This window comes from Nuphar pumila, chromosome 11 (assembly GCF_984573655.1).
Source record: "Nuphar pumila chromosome 11, dmNupPumi1.hap1.1, whole genome shotgun sequence".
Taxonomy (NCBI): Eukaryota; Viridiplantae; Streptophyta; class Magnoliopsida; order Nymphaeales; family Nymphaeaceae; genus Nuphar; species Nuphar pumila.
In genome coordinates, this window is record NC_143259.1 from 85,197,696 (window position 1) to 85,218,229 (window position 20,534).

At 35.3% G+C, this 20,534-nt stretch overlaps 1 protein-coding gene across 7 annotated transcripts in view; it reads left to right on the top strand.

Moving 5' to 3' along the window:
- The window catches only part of LOC149822457 (5'-AMP-activated protein kinase-like protein), a 121,308-nt gene that overhangs the window by 65,983 nt on the left and 34,791 nt on the right, over positions 1-20,534 (top strand). For all 7 annotated transcript variants that reach the window (XR_016426021.1, XR_016426022.1, XM_089980988.1 and 4 more), the window contains 5 exons: positions 5,955-6,174; positions 8,097-8,183; positions 12,910-12,973; positions 13,065-13,115; positions 13,205-13,258. Coding sequence is in view for 5 of the 7 variants with exons in the window: in XM_089980988.1 (XP_089837114.1) it covers positions 5,955-6,174; positions 8,097-8,183; positions 12,910-12,973; positions 13,065-13,115; positions 13,205-13,258 (476 nt within the window). In the remaining 2 variants the exon portion in view is untranslated. The remainder of the gene's footprint in view (positions 1-5,954; positions 6,175-8,096; positions 8,184-12,909; positions 12,974-13,064; positions 13,116-13,204; positions 13,259-20,534) is intronic.

Consider the following 20,534-nt stretch of genomic DNA (forward strand, 5'->3'; position numbering starts at 1 on the left):
TTTGTCTTTATTCTAATTAATGATTTGAGGTACATTAGTACTTCTTTGCTTTAAATGAGTGTAAGTACAATGAGTGCTTTGAGATATTTATTTGTACATAGTCATGTCAAGTGTTTTCTTTATGTTGTGTTTTTCAAAGTCTCCAGAGAGAATGATGACCAAAAGAAGGTCGACATTCTTTGAGAAGGATATTAACAAGGATTTGTTACAGGAGGTATTTAATGCTTTGTAAAGAGAATGATGACTTCAAGTAAGTCGACATTTTATGGTTTTGAAAAAGGTAACTAGAGTCCTTTCAAAAACATATTTTATTTGTTTTTCTTTTGTGTAGCCGATTTATGTTTTTGTCTTCTTCTTATATTAGAAATATTTCTTTAAAGAAGGTAACTAGAGTCTTTTCAAAAACATATTATATTTGTTTTTCTTTTGTGTAGCCGATTTATGTTTTTGTCTTCTTCTTATATAAAAAAAACATTTCTTTAAAGAAGGTAACTAAAGTCTTTTCAAAAACATATTATATTTGTTTTTCTTATGTAGCCGATTTTATGTTTTTGTCTTTTTCCTACATTTCTTTTTCATGTTGTCTTGTATATAGTGTAAGGTACAATTATTACATGACAAAATATCTTTTTTATAAAGGGTTGTAAGAAGGTACAATTATTGGTTTTCAAAAAGGAGCTTTTTGAAACTATCGTATACTTTTATGATATAGTATTTATGAATGAGTATGTAATATGCAATATGCAAGTTCCTGAAGGTTCTGTTACATATGACTCTAAAGAAGAAAAAAATCTTCATCTTGAGGTAGCCGATCTCTTTATTTGAACTTTAGGAATGCATGGCTCATCAAGCTTTTTCTTCAAGGAGTATGATTGCACCATAGTTGTACTTGAACAGGAAGTCTCCATCCTTATTGGGTGAGATATCCTTGCATCAAATACTCGTTAGAGTTATGGCAAAACATATTCAGTCATAATATAACATTTTTCAAGATGACATATTATCATATCATATAAAATCAAATACGACAGTGTATCATATTATGTGACATCAAAACAGAGTTTCTCAACATTCTCCTCCTTTTTGATGATGACAAAATATGCTCCCCCTGTCAACAAGACATTATGCATAGAAATAATAATATGATAAAAAATTTGAAAAATGTTTAAAGAGAGTATTTCTCCAATAATGGAGACAGGTTTTCTCCCTCTTTGTCATGGACAAAAAGGAAGGGATCTGAGTAAGAGAGTTATTACAGACCAAATATTACAGTCCAAAAGTAATTAAAAGTTATTACAGACCAAAAAAAATGAGTTTATCTCGAAGGTGGAGGAGGTGAATGTGTTCGGTCGGCACGATTCCGCTTGCGAGTCTGCTGCAACAGGGCTTGATTACGAAGGATACGATCCTGAGAGTGCTCGATATCCATCATAGCAGAAAAGTAATTGAAGGAGGATGTTGGATCTGCTTCATCAGAGCCGGGCATGTGCAGGGACCTTAGATTGAAGGTGGTATCATCGAGGACCTGAGAGGGACGGAGGATGACTTCGTTGTGAAGGGGTACTTTGAAGTATTTGAGAATGGGAGTTATGAAACACCCAAAAAGAAGAGGCTCGAATTTTTGATAACGAATAAAAAGGTCGAAAAGAATGGATGACCAGTTTATCGGAAGAGAAGAAAAAATTGCGTAGATAAGAAGAAAGATTTTTCGAGGAACTAATCCCTGGCGGGGAAGCTTGGGATAGATGTTGTGGAGAAGAATCTGGGCAAGTAGTTGAGCATGAGGTTGGAGATTCCTCATGTGCCATGGAAGTTGGTAGCAGTTGGTGCAGAGAAGTATTTTTCGAAGTATCGATCGTTCGATTGGTATTATGGTGTTAAGGTCGGTACCGGTGGAAGGTAGGTTTAGAATTCTACCTAGGTCGGAAGAATCGAAAATCATCAGCTTTCCGCGGACTTTGCTGGTGATTGTGGTTTGTTCATGATCGGTAGAGAAGTTTGTATAAAACAGTCGAACTAGTTCGGGATAATAGGCAGCTGGGGATGAAGATCCTAGTAGAGGTTTGAGTTCAGGGAGATAGGTGTCTAAGTCAAAGAGCATGAAGTCGTCAAAGTTAACCAATTTACCTTCATGAATGGGGCGAGAGCATAGTAAGTTGTAATTGTGAAACAAGTCTGGATACCTTAGATCTGCTGCGGTAATCACATTGTTAGAGGAGGAAGAGGCCATTGCAAGAGTTTGTAAGGAAAAAGGAGGACTAAGAAGGGCGAGTTTGAAGTGGGTAATAATTTGTAGGATGATAGATAGATACGAGTGGAATTGGTGTGTGATGAACCAATCCATTAAATAGAGGAAATGAAAATAATTTTGATAGGTTTTGAATGACATTGGAAGTGAGTGATTTTTAGATTTTACTCAAATAAGGAAATCCGTGAGGAGTAAGTTAAGAGACTTGTGAATGACAAATCAAATCAATGTTTGAGGATAGTGTATTATATTAGGTTGAGAAGGACATAGTATTGAAATATATAATATATATATAGATTTTACTATGGGTGAGTTTATCGACTAGTGAGAGAAGCCATTAATAGAGTATGAGTGAGAGGCAATAATAGTTTTCATTTATATATATGGATAAGCGTGAAAGGAGAGTGAAAGATATAAAAAGATGATACGGATATGTAGAGAAGAGAGAAAGGTTATAAAGGACAACATTTACTTGATTTAGATATGACATAGAGTAGAATTAGAATAAATAAAGTTATTTATGCATGTGCATCCAATTGTGCATATTTTACTGTTCAACATTAGTTTATGCATTATACATATTTGGCTTTGGATAATGTTTGTTCATGCATGATATTTGGTTAAATGCTTGAATGATAAGTTGATTGTGGTAAGTTGTTAATTGTGATATTGTTAAAAATATAAATATATAATATAATAATATAATAATTTATTTATTAAAATTTTTATTTTTTATTTTATTTTTCTTTTCTTTTTGTCTTTTTTATTTTTGTCTAGTTCAGTTTGAACTAGACTTTTTAACTAGTCAAGATCTACTTAGAAGTCAAAAAAGGCAAAAAAGGAAAAAGATGAAAGAGAAAGAGAGAGATTTTTCTGAAAAAGTGAGAGGAGCATAGGAGAGGGGGTATATATATCCCTCTTCACAACCTTAGTCTATTCTTATGGGACTCTCTCCAAAATCGTGTTGAGGGGAAGAGTCTTTTCTAGAAAATTTTAATTATTTTCTAGATTTAAATTTTTCTAGTTATTTGATTTTTTTCTAATTTTATTTAAGTAGGATTATTAGGTTTGACTATTCAACAACCAACTCTAGAAAGTTCTAACCATCATGGGCTCTTCTAGAGGTATGGAACATTCCGCCCTCTTAAATCTCTTGATTATTGTTTAAAATAAATTCTAAGATTAGAAATCTTAATTATCACTTTTATCTTTATTTAATTTATTGGTCTGAATTTAAAACTAGATGATATTTTATTTCATATGGACTCTTGGATCCAAATGGGGGTCCACATAGGACGTTCCCTATGAGGGTCCAATCCATAACCATTAGATCCAATTAATATTTTAAATTGGATCCAATCCAAGCAACACCTCAACTCCAAATGACGATTTTAGATCTAGAACTGAAGTCTAAGATCCAAAACCACACAAACTCAAATAGTTTCATACCTTAGTCATTTTCGCTTATTCTTAAAATATTATTCATAACTTAGACAAGGGTTCATAATTAATCAAAATAAAGAAAATCAAGAAAATAAAGAATTCACAATTATAGTCATAAATGCATCAATAATCCATCATTTATTCATTTTAATTATCAAGGAAAAATCTTGGGTTTTACATTTATACACATCCTCTCCCAACTATACAACAAAAATAATGAACAATATATAGAGGAATACACCTAATAGCTAGTTTGACAACAAATTTTAACAACTAGTTGGTCATTTAAAAAGTGACAAAAAAATAGAAAATAGAAAATATAAAAATAAATATTGTCATTTCAATAATGACGAAAAAAGAATTAAAAAAAACTTAAGCTAACCCAAAGCATGCAATACATTAAGTATACTTAACCTAAATCCTAAAAGGTACACAGATATACCTAAGCTAAACATTAAATACGCAAAAAAGTATACCTTTGTATACCTTGAATCTTGAATTTCATGAGTGCACAAAATGTATTAAGAATGATTGTCATTAGGTGTGATAGAGTATCTAAATGACATCAGTTCCTTATCTTATGTTCACTTTGAGCACCAACTGTTACATTTCTTCATTATGGCTCAACCTACTGCTCAGTTTGCACCCTTTTTTCCAAACTTGCGTAGAGTTCCACATCATTGTCTTGAGTTTGAGGGGATGCAAAAATGATTAATAGGGACATAAATGTGGTTTTCATTTTTTATACACATATTGGTAATTAAACTATAAACGTGCACATTTTCATGATTTTCTCATTCTTCTCAATTGTATCTAGTGAATAGTGCTGCCTGATAGATTTGCCCTTTTTCTTGTCTTTCTCATAGCTCAAACTTGAGTTTTTAAACACTTAATTCTTCTCCATTGTCACTCTTCTTTCTCTCTCTCCACACTTCATTTTCTTAAATGATATCAAAGTGATTCATCCTCGTCTCTTCTATTCTTTTGTCTTTTTCCCTCTTATCTGGTCTTTATTATTCTCTTGTTCCCTTGTCATTTGGTTATCTTTCTTTCTAAAGGATTGATTCATAGAAGCCAGGATTCAGAATCAGATCTGAAGCCTTTACATATCTGAAAGTTTGATCACATCTGAGAAACCATATCTTGAACATAACCGGTAAGGCATACTAAATTTTTAGAGTATATAATGGCATGGTTGTCTTATGATTTTACAATTCAATTGTTTATGTGATATTTGGTGCTTTGATATTTAATTACTGCAATTATGCTTCTTATTTGTTGAGTTGTTCATTATGGTCATTTATATTCAATCAGTGTTGTTAAAAGTGTGCCTTGAGGTGAAAAAGGTGATTTTTTCAGAAGTTTTTCAGTTATATAATTAGTTTTCAGATATTTTTCAGTTATATAATTAGTTTAAGAAGAAGAAGTTATATTATATTTTTCAGAAGTTTTTCAGTTATATAATTAGTTTTCAGATATTTTTCAGTTATATAATTAGTTTAGAGATATTTTTCGTTATATAATCAGTTTCTTAGTTACTTTTATATGTTAATCTCATATTTTTTAGTATTTATTTGAGATTTTCGAAGAAGTTATATTTTTCAGTTATATAATTAGTTTTCAGATATTTTTCAGTTATATAATTAGTTTTCAGACATTTTTCATTATATAATTAGTTTTTTACTTACTTTTATATGTTAATCTCATGTTTTTTAGTATTTATTTGAGATTTTCGAAGAAGTTATATTTTTCAGTTATATAATTAGTTTTCAGATATTTTTCATTATATGATCAGTTTTATAGTTACTTTTATATGTTAATCTCACATTTTTTACTATTTATTTGAGATTTTCTATTTCTTATTGGTTGTTGCTTCGTCAGTAAAGCATGTTTTTATTTATTTTTATTTTTAGATATTTTTTATATTTTTTTAAAGTTTTCAAAAGAAAATTTTGAGGCTTATGCTTTACGCCTTGCGGCTTACGCCTCGCGTCAGTTTTTGGTGGAGCGCCTCGCTACGCCTCTACGCTTTTCACAACACTGTATTCAATGCTTACTCCAAATACATCATGTTTCCATTTTATATAACTGAATTAGTCATTCTTCATTCTAAGATTGTTCAACCTTTGGAGTTCTGCAGTATGAACAATGGCTAGAAGGTTCAGCATACCTTCTTTTCTTCCTCTTTTTTATTTTCCCTCACCTGCATTTCCAAAGTTATTTCTTGGATGTGGTATTAACAGTGATGCTATTTGTCATACAGGTGCTCTGGAATGTGAGGACAGAATATTGCCCATGTGCCATGATCTTCGGTATGGGTTAGAAAACTCTCTTGCTGATACTAACCAGCCAATTACTCAAGTGAATGGCGTGATAGAAGTCACAGCCACTAGTCCTAGTGAAAGAAGCTTGAAAGATCTTACTCAAAGTTCTGACCATTCAATATATAACAATGGGTCAACTTCTGCTTTGTACCCTCCCAGGTTTGTTTTACTGTAAAGTATATATAAAGCTTTATGTTAGGAACTAAAGTTCCTACAAATTTGCAATCATGTGATGATGAACAAGTTAATGTTTCTCTAAATGGTAAATGAGTTTTTGTATGGAATCAAAGTAATATGGGCTAGGCAATGCACCCGCACCGATGCGGGTGCAACACTTGGACGCAACTTCCTTTGTGTTATGTGAAGTCAACCACACTGAGGTCCATCTGTCATAAGTAGATTCGGTTAACCCTAACCAAGTCCAGTTTTATCTATATAATATATAAAAACACATAAATGCACACACAAATACACGTATATATATTAGGGTTAATCTACCGTTTAACATTAGATGGATTCAACCTTATGAAAATGATTAAAACACCCTTAAAATAATGACATTTTTGAAAATACAAGTTTACTTTTTTGGGCATTATAGGTCTTTTGAACTTTGGAGGGAATTGAAAAGTCAAACACCTTTTCCAAAAAAGTAACTTTATGAAGCTATCAAAGTTACCTTTTTGACCTCAAAAAGTAACCTTGCATTTTGAAAAATGTCATTTTTTTAGTGTGTTTTAGTTATTTTCATATGGTTAAATCCATCTAATGTTAAACCTAACTGGTTTCATGGTAGATTAACCCATATATATACACACACACACACACACACTGCACCCCCACACCCAAGTTTTTTGAAATTGCTGTCGCACTCTCTGCACCCGCACCTATTTGACATAGCATGGGCTATACAAAAGAACAAAGGATAAATTTGTTGCACCATGTGATAAAGACCGTATGGAGTAAGGTATAACAAGTACAGTTTGTAACATGTGGATGACATAATCAAAAGTGGTAGAAAAGGTGGCATTATACATAGAAATCTGAAGGTGTGAAAGAGTTATGACTCCTTTACGAGATTCTCTTGCATACTTTAGTTACATCTTATAGTTATGCCTTATATGATGGTCGGTTATTTTCCACTCAACTTTCTTTTTTCCCATTATGTTTCCTGCCTATTTCATTGTGTTGGTGACTTGTTTTATTCATCTGTTGCTATTAACAAAGAATTCTCTTCTAAATGTTTTATTTCAAAGGAAAATAAAAGATACTAATTAAGAATCATGAATATAGGTGCTGGACTTTTATTAATCAATATATGAAAAATGAGAGTAGGTTAAGTAGTACACAATACATGCTCCCAAATCCAATGTAGGTTGGTGATATAGTAGAGATAGAAAAGTGGGAGGAAGAAGGGTCTAGTAAGGTGGAGTGTTATAATGTAGAAGGGATGCTTCTCATAGTAATTGTTGGGAGCTGCTGCTAAGTAGGAGCAAGTGGGAGGATCTCTTTATCATGCTAATCATGTGGATTGGACTGGTGGATAGGGCTGGTAAACGAGCCGATCGAGTCAATCCCATCTTGTTCGGGCTCGGGTCATGTTCATAGCTAGATGAGCTGAGCTCAATCACAAGCTGAGCTCGAGTCAGCTGAGCCGAACCACGAGCTGGCTTGTTAAAAAAACTTGCTTTTTAACAATGACAACCATGGGATTTGAACTACCGACCTCTCTTTGCCTTTCTCAAAAAAAAAACAACAACTATAGGCCTCTCTTTTACGTCATACATCCTTACCAGTGTTATTAAAAACGCGCCTCAAGGTGCAAAAAGCATGCCTCGCCTCAAGGCGAGGGGCTTCATGCCTTGAGGCGCATGTGTAAAGCGCAAAACCCTCGAGGCGTGCGCCTCATAAGCCTTGAGGCGAGGCGCGCCTCAGAATGAGGCATACATGCCTTGATTTATTTGGTCAAATGAGGGTCAAAACCTTCATTCAACCAAAAATTAGGGCTTAAACAAAGCCCTATCGACTCCCTTATGTTCTTTTATTTTTTTTCTCACCCCCTATCTCTGTTTTTTCTCTCATAGCCTTCTCTCCCTCACGGCAGCCATCTCTCCCTCACGGCTCTCACAGGCTGACAGCATTCTCTCTCGCGTGGTGGAGCCCCAAAACAGGTACGTTTTTTTCTCTCTCTCGTTCTCCTCTTCTTATCTCTTCTCTCATCTCTCGCGTGATACAACATTCTCTCTCTCGCGTGATACAATCGCCCCTGTCTTTGTTATTTTCTCATTTTTATGATGGCATGTGATGGATTTTGTCTCTCTTTGCTTTCATACAATGCATTCAACTATTCTAATTGAGAAAATGCTGTAGTTCATGCACAAATATACAATGTTTATCTTTTTTTTTTAAATTTTTTTTTTCTGTTTTTTATTTTTTTTTTGTTTTTATAATGTATTAGAGTTTTAGGATATTGTAATTAAATATTTTTATGCTTGAAGTTTATTTTTAAATATTTTCATGGTTGTGATTCTTTCTAACCATTTTTTAATGTTAAAGTAACACCTTATTGCTCCCATTTATGTTGTTATCGTGAAGCTCTTTATTATGGCCAAAACTTTTGGTGTGCGTTTTAAAATGCCCTACAATTTAAATTTTATATATACCTATATTTTCTTGAGAAGAACTAGATTTTTCAATTTCGCTGCAAATATTCTATTAGAACCAGATTTACGATTATGTTTTCAATTTCGCTGCATTAATGTTACTTTTACATGTTAATCTCATATTTTTTCAGTATTTATTTGTGATTTTTTATTTTCTGGTGGTTGTTGCTTCATCAATAAAGTTTTTTTTTTATAATTTTAGATACTTTTTCATAGTCTTTTTAAGTTTTTTTTTTTAAAAATTGAGGCTTATGCTTTATGCCTCCTCTCAGATTTTGGTGGAGCGCCTCGCTACGCCTCAATGCTTTTCACAACACTGATCCTTACCAACAATACAAAGCTGACTTTTTTATGATAGATATTGTACTAAAATTTTATATATTATAATTTTATGAGCTTACACGAGCTGAACAAATCCTATCACCCTTTGTTCGTGCTCGGCTTGTTTTTGGTTAATGAGCTGCTCGTGGTTCGGCTCACCAGCTACATGAACGAGTTCATGGCAAGCAGGCTCGGCTTGTTTCCCAGCCCTACTGGTGCGGTCATAAAAAAGTGGATTTGCAAGGGATGGTAAAAATTGCCCATAGATCTGATCAGCATTCCAACAAAGTACAATTCATCAGGCCATGGCAGCCATTTTGCTGAAAGATCACTGGAATTTAAGGAAGTGGCAGGGAAGTATATGTTAAAATGTCATGTTCCTTTTATATGTTAAAAATAAAATTGTATTCAAATACTCGATAAGGGTATTTTTGTCTTTTATCATATAGTACAGTCCACTAGGGACTGAAATGTAATTTAGCATTGTTTTAAATAAACTGCCCAACAGTCATATTTATGACGGTCTATGTCACATGGGTGCGGGTGCGGGTGCGGGCGCGGGCGCGGGCGCGGGTGCGGGGATTCGGCACTTCCAAAAAACCCGGGTGCGGGGGTGCGGCAGGGGAAAAAATGTAATATATATATATATATATATATATATATATATATATAAAGGGGAGAGAGAAAATCCTTTACGCAAAAAAGGATTTGAAAAGCTCCTGCCAGGAGCTGTCAGCTGCTGACAGCTCCTGCCAGGACTGGCAGCAGCTGACAGGAGCTGTCAGCAGCTGACAGGAGCTGTCAGCTGCTGACAGGAGCTGTCAGCTGCTGACAGCTCCTGCCAGGACTGACAGGAGCTGCCAGCTGCTGACAGCTCCTGCCAGGACTGACAGGAGCTGCCTTTTCAAATCCGATTTTCTCTGCTGACAGCTCCTGTCAGCAGCTGACAGGCAGCAGATTTTTTTTTTAAAAAAAAATCGCAGGAGCTGTCAGGAGCTGCCTTTTCAAATCCGATTTTCTCTGCTGACAGCTCCTGTCAGCAGCTGACAGGAGCTGTCAGCAGATTTTTTTTTTTTTAAAATTCGCAGCCCATCAACAGCTGTCAGCTGATTTTTTTTTAAAAAAATTTCGCAGCCCATTTTAGAGGGCAAATTTTAAAAAAAAAAAAATCCAAAAAAAAGGACCTAAATGATCGTGGGTGCGGTCAACGCACCCAGGATCGGGTTGACCGCACCCGGTGCCGCACCCACACCCGCACCCGCGTCGAGTCGCGTCGACGCGGGTGCGGCACCCTGCTAGCCGAATCCCTGTGACATAGATGACGGTTGGGCACAACAATCAAAATATGACTGTTGGGAGGCAGTCCAACTAGACGTTGGACTGCCACCCAACAGTCATAATACTGTTGGAAGGCAGTCCAAAGAGCTGGACTGCCTCCCATGTGATGGAGTGAGGCTCTATCTCCCTTGTTATTCCTCAATGTTTTTAGAAGCTTTTGAGGGTTTTCTCTAGAGTTGTTTTTCATCTTATAGGCTTGTATGCCTCTTGTGCTGTTTGGTATTTTTATCTCTTTTGAGATTGTATTTGGTCTATTAGTGACCAACCTTAAGTGAGTTTATTAAAGCCCTTTGTTAGCATTGTGTTTGTTTTACTATTGTTTCAGTGTACCTTGTTTCGTTACGTGGTATCAGAGCTAGGCTCTTAAAAGAAGGAGAATCTCGTAAAGGAAGTGTTCTTCGATCATTGATCATTCTCTATCTCCTCCATTCTAAACTCAAGTATTCATTATGTGAGAAAGAGAGTCCGCCACTGTCATCACCTACAAACTCAATGAAAACAACTACTTGATGTGGGCGACGGCTATGGAGAATCATATCAAAGGAAAAAAATTGTGGGGTTTTGTTAGTGGTTCTACTAGTGAACCACAACTCAAATTGACTAGAAAAGAAGGAGATCAAGTCAAAGCCTTGTCCGAAGAAGAAAAAGAAAAAGCCTTGGAAGAATACCAAAATAAATTGGAAGATTGGGAGGCAAGCAATACACAAATACTCTCATGGCTTATGAATACCATGGAGTTCAAGATCGCCACCAATATTGTAACGCCCCAAATTTCAAATTTACGAACCTTTTCAGAAAAACAGGCAAGAGACTAAAAATATCTCTTTCCTTCAGAGTTTGTTTATGAAATCAGCGGAAGATTTTTCTTTTGTTAAATCAGAAGGCAAGCTGACAACTTTGGGCACGTTAGCTAAAAGAACCAAAACTCACAAAATTAGGGTATCCTAACGAAAACCCGTTACAAACCCAAAGCGTCCAGGACGCGAGCTAAGAGCAGGAAGAAGTTTTGAAGCCATCTTGCAATCGCGCCATCGCCGGTAGTGTACCTAATCATCACCTGTACCCATAGAATGAGTTAGTTTTGTGAAAAACTAGTAGGTGCACAAGAGAGACTACAAAAAACTGAATTAACTACGTTTAATTCAGCAAATTAAGCAGTTAAAAGCAGATATGCAGTTAAACAGGTAAGCAGTACAAACAGGTAAGTAGTGCAAGCGAGTCAGTAATGCAAGCGCGTAAGCAGTGCAAATGCGTAAGTAGTGCAAGCAAGTAGTTCAAAGCAAAGAAGCAATGCAACTGACAAACGCAACATACGATCCATTTGATCGTAAGTTGTGAACTACCACGCAACAAGCTTGTTCTCGATCCTAGAACGGGATCTCTGCATCTAATCCAGGTCATCGTTTATCGCTCTCACTACTTCTAACAAACGCTTTGTCCTGAACCACCTTAAACTATTCCCATCTCTCAAGGCCTTACGTGGCCAACTGTCACCGGTTATGACTCACTAAGGCATCATACTTTCTCAGAAAAGCCTACCCTTCCGTAGAAGGTCCAAAACATGATCTAAAATCAAATAAAGATCTGATTCTCACATCTGAGTCTTGCATGTAATCATGCTAAAACAGAAAGCCAAAACCATAGATTTATAACTGGCCATCTCAAACAAACTTAGAAGATCATCACAACTCACCGTAACTTTTTATGGTAAGCAAAAAAAAAAGATCCACGTCGGATCGCTTGATCCGGGAGATATACGACCTGACAAGGAATTACCGCCCTAGAGGGTATACCTGGTCTTGGACCATACACTTCCTCACAGGAGTTCACCGACTTTGCGGCTACCCGTTCGTGGACAGTGTACATCCTCACAAAGGTTCTACCGCTCTAGCCGCACACAAGTGTCCCCGTACCCATATGATATTATTTCATAGCTTGCATTTTTCTTGTGAGATGTGCATGCTATTCATGGCACATTATCTTGATTGTTGGATGTTCGATGTCTTATTTAGCTCATAATTTTTTGATATGCGATATTATGGTTTTATCTGATGCAATTCATCATTGTTTCTTGTGTTTTGAATTTTTTAGAATTTTTTTAAAATACGATTTTTTATGATATATATATATATATATCTTATTTTGGCCCAACTGATATGGGTTACGATAAACTTGTTACAACCTTAATTCTGGCATTGTCTCAAGAACAGAATTCCCACAAGATCCATTGTCTCATGTATTTAACATTGTAAGTGAGGGCTTTAGTAGATTAATGAACAAGACTTTGGACTGTTGAGTATTCTGTCATTTTGTTGCTTGTCCTCTAGAGAAGAGTTTACTGTGAGAGAATTGCTCTACAATCGGGAAATATTTCTGATGACATGCTTGTCTTTTTTAGTAGTACTTTTTTATGTTTATTCTTCACATTTCTCTTTGAATGTGATTCTGGTTGCTTGGGTTTGATTATCCATGTAGAAAAGAAATCAATTGATGTGTCAGATGATTTTCTTACAAAATCATGTGACTGCTAATCATGCACGATATCTATTCATTTTCAACTCCAAATGAACTGCAGGCAGGAAAAATTTACCAATGGTGAATTTACTGATAGTAGCTCAGTTGAACCGAATCAGTTTGAGGTAAGTGATATGGCTCAAAATTTCAGCTACTGCATAGCGAGTGCTCAACTTTTGTTGTGAATATGATAATATGTGCTTTCTGACCTTACAGGTCAGTGAGAATGATAGCCAGCTTCAGATTGATCGATTGAAAACCATGCTTGTATGGTGATCCTCTCTCTCTCTCTCTGTGTAATTTGCTAGTCATTGGTGAAATAATTTAAGTCATTTATGGTATGTTCAATGTTGTAGCACCATAAGGAGATGGAATTATTAGAATTGAAACAGCACATTGAGAATGAAAAGGTACTTATTTTGCTTCTTTCCTTTCACCAAGATATTATATCAAAGCTTGGTTGGTTTTTCATGAGTTGTTCTTAAATATGTATGCTTAATTCAATAAAACATATATTTTCTAATCTATCATCCAACCACACTTTGAGATGGAGCTTTTGGTCAGTAAAGATTTCACTCATACTATTAACTCAGAACTTCAAATTGGCTGTATCATGCTTCTTGATCTGGTGGTTATCGGATGTAGCAAAAGACATCCACCTGTTAATGGGTTCAAGTTGGTTGACTATGTATCGTGCATAGTCACCTGTATCAGCGAGGGTATTTCTCGGACAGATTTTCAAAAGTTGATAAATCTCAGGCATATCTCGAGAGTTTAAAAAATTGAAAAATAGAAATAACAACAAAAAGCTAAGAAAATAATAAGTTTTTCATTATTTTTCTTCCAAAAAATATAAAGAAACATGTTTTAAAGGTTTTAAAATATAAAAGAAAAAAAAGGAAATGCAAACTTAAAAAAAAAGCTTTTTTCCAAAAAATATCACGATATTTTGACTTCTGGCGATATATTACTGTTAATATCGTCTACCTTAAAATATCTGTATTTCTCACGATATTTTCAAAATATCGCCAATATCGGTGACAGTGGTATCGTGATACTTGTTTATATATATATATATATATATATATATATATATAATTAGAAACGATAAGGTGCTCTAGGAGCACCTATTTATTAGAAACCATAAATTTCACAATTTTTAGGTTTTTCTTGTTGATCAAACTCTACAGATATGATCTACATATGGGGGTGTCAACGGGTCAAATCTGGTCTAAACCCAGGTGAGTCCAAACCCGGATCTGACTATTAGGTACTAGTACTGGGTCCGAACCTGAGTCCTATTGGGTCTGCTATAAGAAAAACCATACCCAGGTCCTATAAGATTACATAAACCAGACCTGTGTCCATACCCGATAAAATAATATTTTTATCTTTTTTATATTAAAAAAACCATGGTTCTTAATCAGAACTTAGGTCGGACCCGGGTCTTGCATGAAATTTTACAAACCATACCCCACTACATATACTAATCGGGCCCTTTGAGTCCGACCTGGTTACTAATCAGATCTCCCTTTTTATCACCAAATCCTAACCCTATAAGGTTTGGTATGAGTTGGGTCCGGGTCAAACCCGACCGATTGGCATCCTTATCTACATACACTTAGTAGGAAACAAGCTTTGGATCATATGATTGTGATGTACATATATGTTTTTTAAGATCTTCAAACATTAACGGCCCACAATGCACCAAAATTTCATAACTTAAAAAATCTTATTGTTAATCCAAAAAACATGATCCAATACATGATTCCTACCGGATAACTATGCTGAATGCATCTATGAAGTTTGATTGAGAGGATGCAGCCTACACCCATGGTTTCTAGTAGGTGGCTGTAGGTGCCCATGTAGCACCATAGGTGATTTACATACTGTTAAAATGTATCTCCAAAATCTTTGTTGTAAGTATAAATATATATACTTATATACGTAGAGATACATGTACATATAATATATGTATATGTATCTCTATATATATAAATTTATATAATTTTCTTTATTTATTTATTTTCTTACCCGAAAAGGGTATTCTTGTAATTTCATATTTTGTGCATATTCCATTTGGAATATGTTGTAATTTACCTTTTTATTTTTTTATTTATTCTTTTCATAAAAGGTGCATTGGGGGTCCCCCAATAGAGTCGTTGGGGGGCCCCCAACGGTCACAAATGTGACCGTTGGGGGCTCCCCAACGACTCCTTTGGGAGCCCCCCTTTGCACCTCTTGGCTTTTGTATAAATAGGAGTGTTCCCCTTTGGTTTTCTTTAAGCTTGAGAGTCTCAAGCATTTGCTCCTTTTTATGAAATACATGCATTATTGCATGTTTACTATTACGCTTTTTTCGTATTTTGTTCAAGTGTTGTGAGTGTCTTCGTACACTTCTTTTATAAAGTATTTATGCTTGTATGCGTATTGTCTCTTCATAGACAATTTCACATGGTATCAGAGCTCGGTTGGTGATAGAGGATTGTGAGATTCCTTTCTTTTCGAGTGCCTCGAAAAGCGTGCCTTCGACTTTTTGGAGGTTGAAGTGATGGATCTTGCTTTTCAAATATTTTAGAAGAATCTTGCGCAAGCTAGAATTTGAAATATTGTGTTGGTACGCCCTTTCTCCCTTCCTCTTTACTTCATAATGGGCGAAAAAGAGTCTCATTTTACTCTTGACTTCAAATTAAATGAGTCCAACTATCATGTTTGGGCTGGAAACATGGAGGCTCACATAAAAGGGAAGGGGCTATGGGGTTATGTGCAAGGCACAATTCCGGAACCGGAACCCAAAATAACTGTGGTAAACAGAAGTGAAATCAAGATTCTTGAAGGAGAAGAAAAGGTTAGAGCTTTTGAAGAGTATTCTAAGAAGCACGATGAATGGGAAATAAAGAATTTCAAGATTCTTTCTTGGTTCTTTTCATCCGTTGAAACTAAGATTAATGCCAACATTATTAAATTCAAAAAGGCAACGGAAGCTTGGCATTATCTTGAGAAAATGTATACATCGAGGGATCTATCTCATTAGTATTATCTTCAAAAGAAGGCTCTCTCTTTTACTCAAAGTGAAATGACTATTAGGGAATATTTTGCCGATCTTTCCTCCATTTGGGATGAGCTTGCCATGCTTGAACCAAAATGGAGTGGAGAGGCAATTGAACTCCGTCACAAGCAACTTGAAGAAGATCAGTTCTTCAATTTTTTGAATGGGCTAAGGTCCGAATTTTAGCAAATAAGGTCTTCTCTTCTATCCTCATTTACTCCTCTCTCTCTTGAAGATGTGCTCACCAAATTAAGTGGTGAGGAGACTCGAATGAGTTTATGTAAACAAGGATCAAGTGTTCTTGTGGTTCCTTGTAATCATGAAGAAAGCAATGAGGTCAATGCCGTGTCAAGACCCGGGAACAATGTAAAAACCTATCGTCCCCCTCATTTTAAACCATAAAATCAAGGTGAAAATGGAGGGCAAAGAGGAAAAAGGGACTATAGCAAAATTATTTGTCATTTTTGTAAAGAACCCGGACATATCAAACCCATATGTCCTAAATGGAAAAAGCTTCTCGCAATGGCTACCATCGGTGTACCGCAAAAGGAAGAGGCATCATCGAGTGGGTCACTCTCTTTAAATCAAATAGTGGAAGCCCTTCAACCTCTCCTCAAGGGAGCTACCTCCGGTGCCGCCGTGTCTACTTCCTCCTTTCTAGGTAAAGTCTCTTGCCTTTTGAACTCCGGTGCATCTTTTCATATGTCCCCAAACATGTTTTCACTTTCCGATTTCTCAAAAAATATTTCTCCCTCTTTTGTTTCCACTGCGGATGGAACCTCTCGTGAAATTAAAGGAATAGGTAATTTTGAAATTCAAGATTTTTTTATTCCAAAAATTAAATTTATACCTACACTAAACTTAAACCTTCTCTCTGTTTCTCAACTCTCGGACCATAGTTGCGATATTAAATTCTTTTGTGATAAATGTTTAATACAGGATCGCCGGTCCGGGAAATTGATTGGGGAAGACTTTAGAAAAGGAGACTTATACTATATGGAATCTCTTCAAGTTCCAAAATCTTTTTGTAATGTGGCCCAAAACAACGATATAAATGTATGGCACAAAAGACTTGGTCATTCTAATATCACCAAGTTGTCTTATTTACATTTTGCAAAAGACCTATGTAAAAGTTCATTTTCTTGTAGTGATTGTATTCTCGGAAAAATGCAAAGTTTACCTTTTGAGCAAAGAACTATGTTCTCTTCTAAAACTTTTGAAATTGTTCATTCGGATGTTTGGGGACCCGCACTGTTCCTTCAAAAGGAGACTTTTCTTATTTTGTGGATGATTTTTCCAGATATTCGTGGATCTATTTTCTCAAGTTCAAAGAAGTTTTTTCGTGTTTTAAAACCTTCCATTCAATGATCAAGAATCAATTCAACAGTAATATAAAAATATTTAGAAGTGATTTTGTAGGGGAATATCTCTCCAATCAATTTAAAGTATATCTTGAGGATCATGAAATTGTCCACCAAAGGTCTTGTCCTAAAACTCCTCAACAAAATGGTTTGGCCGAAAGAAAACATAGGCACATCATTGAGACCACTAGGACCCTTCTTATTTCCCAAAACATTCCTAAAAACTTTTGGGCAGAAGCAGCTCTTGCTTCTGTTTATCTGATAAATTGCTTACCATCTAGGATATTAGGAAAAATATCCCCTTTTGAGATTTTATATAAGCTTGAACCTGATTATAGTAGGTTACGAGTTTTTGGGTGTAAGTGTTTTATACTTACTGATAAGAATGACAAACTATCTCCCAAGGCTATCCTTTGCGCCTTTCTTGGATACTCCGAAACTCAAAAAGAGTTTCGTTGTTATGATCTTCGCGATGATAAGTTATGTCTCTAGAAATGTAACTTTTTTAGAAAATGAAAGTGGCTTTGAAAAAAATATTTCTCAACAAGAAAATTTTGATTATTCCTTCCTATTTGACTTATTGTCTAGTAATGATGATATATCTAGTGATGCTGATGTATCATCAAATCATGATGAAGAAATTGATGGTGACATTGGTGAACATAACTCACTCAATGAACAAGAAAGTAAAATTTCAAGTGATCCAATAACCTACTCTCGTAGAAACCAAGACACCTTTAGAAGTGTTATTGACCAATATAGTGAGCTTGTTCCTACTGTCGATCACCGAAGATCTGAAAGGAATAGGAGACCTCCAACTCGTTTTGTTTCTTTTGATTCTTTCTCACCCCGATATAGGGCTTGTCTTAGTGCCATTCACTCTTATTTTGAACCAAGGAATTTTGAAGAAGCTAAAAAATGTATAGAATGGCAAGAAGCTATGCAAAGTGAACTTAATGCTCTTAAAAAGGCTGAAACTTGGGATTTCCAAACTCTACCTATAGGAAAGAAAATTATAGGTTGTCGATGGATTTTTAAGGTTAAAACTAAGAGCGACGGATCTCCGAAAAGGTATAAAGCTCGCTTAGTTGAAAAGGGTATGTGCAAGAGTATGAAATTGAACTTTTGCTCCTGTAGCCCGAATGGTTACAGTTAGATGTCTTATTACTATTGCATCTATTAAAAATTGGAACATTTTTCAAATGGATGTGAAAAATGCTTTTTTAAATGGTGATCTTAACGAAGAAGTGTATATGGATGCTCCATCAGGCATGAAGATTCCTAAAGATAAAGTTCTTCGTCTTCAAAAGGCCCTCTATGGTTTGAAACATGCCCCCAAAGCCTGGTATGACAGGTTTATCAGTGTAATGCTGGAAAATGGTTTTTCCTCATGTTATACTGACACTGCTTTATTTACTAGAAAATCTAATGAAGGGATTGTGATACTATTACTCTATGTTGATGATATGTTAATTACAGGTGATGATGTTCAAGGAGTCAAGGGTATTAAGTCCGTCTTGATTTCAAAATTTGAGATGTCAGACTTAGGTTTTCTGACATATTTTCTTGGAATTGAGGTTGCCTATTCGCAACGTGGTTATTTTCTATCTCAGTCTAAACTTGCTTGTGAGATTATTGACAGATCAGGAATTTCTGATGACAAAGTATGCGAAACTCCTGAAGTCGTGGGATAAAAAATGAAGATTGACGACGGTGTTCCTCTAACCGATCCTACTCCTTACAGGCAGTTGGTAGGGTCTTTAATGTATCTTAGCATTACTCGACCCGATTTGTCACATGCTATATACATCGCCAGTCTGTTTCAACACGCTCCTACAACCATTCATATGAGTGCTGTCCTTCGCATCATCAGATATTTGAAAGAAACAATAAATAAGGGAGTATTTCTATCTTCTTCTTCTGAATTAAAATTACTTGCTTATACTGACTCAGATTGGGGAGGTGACCCTAGTAATCGTCACTCCACCACTGGCTTTTGTGTTTTCTTAGGCGAGTCTTTGATCTCATGGCGATGTAAAAAACAACAGAAGGTCTCTTTGTCATCCAATGAAGCCGAATATAGAGCCATGACATTTACCACCATGAAAATTGTATGGATTCGACGCCTTTTGGAAGATATGTGAGTGGTTATTAGAGAACCAACAAAGTTATGCTGTGACAATAAAAGTGCAATTTATATTGCCAAGAACCACACCTTTCACGAGCGAATAAAGCATAAAGAGATGGACTGCCATTATGTCAGAGAAGAATACTTGAAGAAGGTCATTGATCTACCATACGTGACGTCTGAGTATCAACTTGCAGACTTCTTCACCAAAGCACTTTGTTCGCCCAGATTTCATTTCCTTCTTGACAAACTTGCGGTTATCACACCGTAAGTTTGACGGGGGGTGTTAAAATGTATCTCCAAAATCTTTGTTGTAAGTATAAATATATATACTTATATACGTAGAGATACATATAATATATGTATATGTATCTCTATATATATAAATATATATATATATATATATATATATTTATATAATTTTCTTTATTTATTTATTTTCTTACCCGAAAAGGGTATTCTTGTAATTTCATATTTTGCGCATATTCCATTTGGAATATGTTGTAATTTACCTTTTTATTTTTTTATTTTATTTTTTTATTTATTCTTTTCATAAAAGGTGCATTGGGGGTCCCCCAATAGAGTCGTTGGGGGCTCCCCAACGACTCCTTTGGGAGCCCCCCTTTGCACCTCTTGACTTTTGTATAAATAGGGGTGTTCTCCCTTGGTTTTCTTTAAGCTTGAGAGTCTCAAGCATTTGCTCCTTTTTATGAAATACATGCATTATTGCATGTTTGCTACTTTTACGCTTTTTGCGTATTTTGTTCAAGTGTTGTGAGAGTGTCTTCGTACACTTCTTTTATAAAGTATTTATGCTTGTATGCGTATTGTCTCTTCATAGACAATTTCACACATACACACATATACAATGTTGCAAACATGCTAAGTGAAATATGCTAAATTGGTTTTTCAGTTTTTTTTCGTTTTATTTTTAAATTCTAACCATACAAATGTGATCTATGTACATAGCTCTTGGAGCGTTTGATTTTGTCCAAGGTTGTAAGATGTTTTCATTACACAAGTACAAAATTACACATGCTTTCACAAAATATATTAATATACATAACCAAAATATACATATATAATTGTACACACACACACACACACACACACACATATATATATATATATATATATTCAACTATTCA